The 5,227-nt window shown below is 34.2% G+C and overlaps 1 protein-coding gene across 1 annotated transcript in view; it reads left to right on the forward strand.

Moving 5' to 3' along the window:
- Positions 1-2,491: 2,491 nt before the first annotated feature.
- LOC105625884 (protein timeless homolog) overlaps positions 2,492-5,227 on the forward strand; it is a 110,613-nt gene continuing 107,877 nt past the window's right edge. Inside the window, exons 1-6 of the mRNA XM_012207193.1 lie at positions 2,492-2,591; positions 2,673-2,826; positions 2,979-3,159; positions 3,234-3,365; positions 3,455-3,550; positions 3,711-3,874. Coding sequence (XP_012062583.1) covers positions 2,492-2,591; positions 2,673-2,826; positions 2,979-3,159; positions 3,234-3,365; positions 3,455-3,550; positions 3,711-3,874 — 827 coding nt within the window. The remainder of the gene's footprint in view (positions 2,592-2,672; positions 2,827-2,978; positions 3,160-3,233; positions 3,366-3,454; positions 3,551-3,710; positions 3,875-5,227) is intronic.

Genomic DNA, 5,227 nt, shown 5'->3' on the forward strand with positions numbered 1-5,227 from the left:
GAGAGAGAGAGAGAGAGAGAGAGAGAGAGAGAAACAAATAATAACAAATTTTATTATTAGTTAATTTTCGATTTAATTAATTTAATAATGTAACCACCACAGGATTTTCCAAACATAAATAATCTCTATATGTATATAACTGCATATTGCATCGATTAGTTTTTTTAATACTCGCGCGTACACAGATTAAAATACAAAATTCGCATTGCGTGATGAAATATTTTACATAATATTTTATATACAATTCTTATGTTCCAGTTATCTTGTATTAGATATTATGTGTGAATTAGATATCATTTGGAATGGAGTCTGCCGTTGCGAGCAGACAGAGAGAAAAAAAAAATCAAATCACGCAGTGTGTCGATGCGCGTGTACGCGAATCGATTTGAAAAGAGCAGCCCGACGGCAATTTTCCGGGCGTCCCGGGCGAAAAAACCGCCGCGTGCGCGTCACAAAGCGTAAAATGTATAGAGCGTGCTGTCATAGAACACTGACACGGCGCTGACGAAATAAGCGGACAGGTGCGGACGACTGGCCGATAACCCGATGACCCGGATACCTAGGATGATATCGATTAACCGTTGAATGTTCGTGCAGCCACGACCATCAAACGCGTCGGCACCTCGTGTGTGTCACTCCCTTTTCCCTTCATAGCCCGCTATTTTCTGACCGTCGTCCCTCGAACTCTATAGTCTGTAATACTCGATCTCTTGTATCTCTTGTACTTACCCGACTTCGCCTGTCGTCTCCTCTGGTCTCCTCGCTCAATCGCTCGGCCTGTCCGTCCATCCATCCCTCGGTTACATCCCTTCTCGTCTCTGCTACGCAACAAAATTGGATTTATGGCTTTATTTTCCTCCTTTGCGGACGACGTCTATCAGCAGATTGCTCGCTGAAAGCGCTGCTTCGTATTACGACGACATAATGGACGTCCCGTGCGACCTTCCGCGCTGCAAGCATAGCGTAATCGAAAAATCCTAAACACAAATACGATAACGGACGCTTTGTTATCTCTCTTTTTTCCTACGTTCGTCTTGTTGAAACGATCCTTTCGAAATTTGAACGTTATATTACGTTCTCGGTTCTAATATAATTACAATCTAAATCCAAAGATTCTCCGCTAAAGCCTGTTGGTTAAAAGCTCTCGCTTTCTATTCACGTTCACAAAATAGAAAATGTAATTTCTGAAAATCTTCATCTATCACGAAAGTACGAGATCTATTAATATTTCTGCAGGATCGTTTTAGCTCTTGATAAATATGTATAAATATGTATAAATTATAAATATGTAAAACGCAGTGTGATATTAAAGTCTGTTTTCTAGTCGATTCTTATATATTTAAGACCGTCTCAAGAAGTTTTGGGACACAGAATTTTAAGATTAGTATCTTACATTATCTAAAATGGTTTTAAAATAAAAACAAATTAAAAATACCAGCCTAAAATAATTACTATTTTGGCGCGTCATTCTGAAATATTGGGCGAAATGTTGCCCGGCACGCCATTTTGCGATACTGAACCACTGCGTCATACATTCTTTACGCATTTTCGTGCATTCCTACTTCTGTTTTCTCGTGCCAGACGTTATGCCTGTCTCGTTCAATCACGAAAAGTGATAAGGGACAAAAACGTACTGAAACAAATAATAATAATTCAATAATTTACCTGGCGCTCCGTCGCGCCATCCAATTACAAGCCAACCGCCGCTGTGTCGCAACCGCTTTGATCTGAACTGAGGCGTAAAGAGCCGAGTTTTACCGAGCGCGGGCGATCGACCGATCACGTGACCGAACGAAGTTGGCGTCTGCTTGATTCGCGCGCTTTTCTCCTTCCTCACCTGTTGCGTTTGGCGAGATGTGTCGCGTGTGATTGTTTCGATTTTTTTAGATAAGTACCAAAGTCAGTGACAGCTTAATACTTTTCGTGACGAGTCTTGTATTGACGTTTCGAGTGTATGTGCATGTCTCATTACGAGAAGTGCGGAGTTCTTACTTTATGCGCGCTTAATCCATTCCGCGTCGCAACATAACCTATAATTTGATGTGGCACCGTCACCAGTGAAGGATATTTCGTAAGGTAAATATAATATAAAGGATCTATTGTCGTCATTAAATTGAGTGTTTGGAATAAAAGTTATATCGTTAATTTTGGGAAAAAGAAAGTTGGCTGTTGTCAGCTTTTTGTGAAGTGATATTCTTAAAGAAGCCGTGTATTTGAAAAAGGATTAGTAGCAACTTTTATATTTTAATTTCCCATTGAGAGATATCAAGAATGTCAGTTTAAATACGTTTTTTCTATTTTTAAATTATTTATTAGACATTATTATTTTAAATGAAATTAAACTAGATTAACGAAATTAAAAAAGAAATAATGTGTATTGTTATTTAATAGTTACTGTAGTACACATAAAAATTACTCCATATGATCTCTTGATTAAGTTTGAGAAATAAATATTACATACTGAAATTTTTGCAGTTCATATTGCTCAAGCATGGCAATGCTAGATTATCTTTCTGCTGAACTCACTGCCACTTGTGCTGCAATTGGATATTATGATGAAACTACTTACCATTTAGACAAGAATTGCTTAGGTAAAGATTTACTTTGATTTTGTTTTTAAATGACATATAAAGTGAGATAAAATATTTGATAATATATCAATTTTTTAATAGAAGTTATAAAGGATCTTATCAGATATCTTAAAAGAGATGACGATACACATATTATAAGACGCTTTCTTGGACAAACGAGATTACTTCAGACAGATCTTGTAAAGATTCTTATACATCATGTTAAAAATATTGAACTTTGGGATGTCTTGTTGCGGTATGTGTTAGTATATAAATAGAATTAAATATATTGAACATATAGAATATTATTATTCACAAGTAGATAGAATACATTCAATATATGAAATATTATAACTCCTATACCTATATCATTCAAGAACATAACTATATGTTATTTCTTTTAAACAGATTACTTATTAATTTGACAAGCTCTGCGTTTGTAATTTATAATGAACAGATACCTGCTGAAAAAACAATGCGTAGTTTTTATTTACAAATTGTTACATATTTACAAGAATATAAAGCAGCGTTAACTGATGAAAATGTGTGGTTGGCAGTAGCTGGTCGTTTGGGGACTCTATTTAACATTGTAAGTAGAGAATTATTATGTCTTTGTAACAGATTTTATCTTGTAACAGTTTTAAGATAATTTTTATTTTATAGGATAATAAAGAAAGAGAAGAAGAAAACGAATTAACAATTGAAAGAATTCTTGCTTTTATTAGAAATGTATTGCAAGTGCCACCTAATGACAATGATAAAAGAGCTGATAATGATGCCACTGTTCATGATGAGGTGAATTATGTCAACATTCAAATTTTTTTATTCTTAAAATGTGTTATATCGAATATTATTTTAAGTGGCACATAAATTTTTTTTTATAGCTATTATTTGCATTTCATGCATCTGGCATAGTGGATATTATATTATTTATTGTCAGTAACAAGAATGAACAACAGTACCACATGCAAATTTTAGAGGTATATACAGCACATTAGTTATATTTATTTACCCTATTTTTATATTTTATTTATACATTTTATTTCAACATAATTTTATAAAAATACTGTTATACTAAGAACTTATTGTTTATTATTCATGAACTTGTTACTCGTAAATAATATTTTCATACTTTGCTAGATTATATCTTTAATGTTACGTGAGCAAAATGCAAGTTTGTTGGCTGCATCTGGGTTGCAACGTAGTACCGCTGAAAGAGAAAATGACGAGGCTAGTCTCGTAGCCTTGCGACAAAAAGAGCTACGTGAAAAAATTTACAAAGTAAAAAAGTATGCTGGGTCAAGGTGAGTTTATATGTATTATTATTTATTAATAAGAAAATTTATTGATAATGTGAGTAATTGAGTAACCTATATAATTTATGCGCATAGACATTATATTGCGATTCTTTGTGTCAAAAGAAATACTTTTCCACTAAATTACATCCAAGTAGTTGTTTTTAAATGAGAGTAATTTAAAACTAACAAATGAGCGCTTTAACAATAAGTTACGCATGAGTCAGAGACATTACACGCTGAACATATATTGCTGTTTTACGCTGTTTTATTATTTTTTTAAAGATTTTTATAACAACTGTGCATGATATCTGGCACAAAGAATTGCATTATGTATTTCATATGCGCGAATTCTGGGATACTATCCTATACTATCTATATAATGTTAAAAACAAAATTACATTCGTTTTTCTTGTGCTATACAGCTGTATAAATTAAAAACCAAAAAAGAGAGAGAGATATGTTATGTAAATTAATTTTTCTCTAACCAATTTAAAATAATTTCTTTGATATAAAACAATACAAATATAATTATGTGAAATAATTTATATGACGCATGTTTACTTAGAAATTCGTTTACTTGAAAAAAATCCGTTAAAAAATAATGATATTCGAATTAAAATTGTCTTTTTTAAATACGTATTTTTATTTATTTAATATGACAACGTCTTGTAACAACGTCTGTGAGCTTAATTCAATTCTATTCATACGTTAGCTTTATTATCCGTACGTTTTCACTGTGATACACGGGAAAATGCATTTAATGCGGATAGCTATCGCATAATTACCACTTTAATGAGCGGCCACAGCTAAAAGCCTGTGATCGTAAAAATGGGATGACTAAAAGGCGCCGATTGCTACTTGACAGATGCCTTTGGGAGTTACCGCGGTGTGTTCACGATACGATATGCGTATAATGAATATGACCTAGTTTTTAAGGTAGGACCACCCGAAGCATGAATAGAAGCTTTTATCCACTTGTTGGAGAGAAGCGAGCCGTATTCTTGTAACGAGCGCATTCCAGAAGCCTGTGAATGCGCGCATCCACGTTTTCGCGAAAGGCTTTTTACGAGTTGAAAGGGACTGGATGTGCGGTGAAAAGATCTCTCCGCCTTCCGCGTGTTCTCAATCGATCGATGGAAAGATAATTTGATCGGAAAACGATAAAGCAGCGCCTAGCTGTGTCACGAACACAGATCTCTTTTTGATAGCAATAGTAAACATAGGAACAAAATTGGATAGCAGCTAGTATACGTGCTCGCCGCATTTTTATTATTTTATTTATTTTTATTTATTGTGTTCCCACAATATTCTCATATGTACACACACACACACACACACACACACACACACACACACACA

This window comes from Atta cephalotes (genome assembly GCF_000143395.1).
Source record: "Atta cephalotes unplaced genomic scaffold scaffold00004, whole genome shotgun sequence".
NCBI classification, from domain to species: Eukaryota; Metazoa; Arthropoda; class Insecta; order Hymenoptera; family Formicidae; genus Atta; species Atta cephalotes.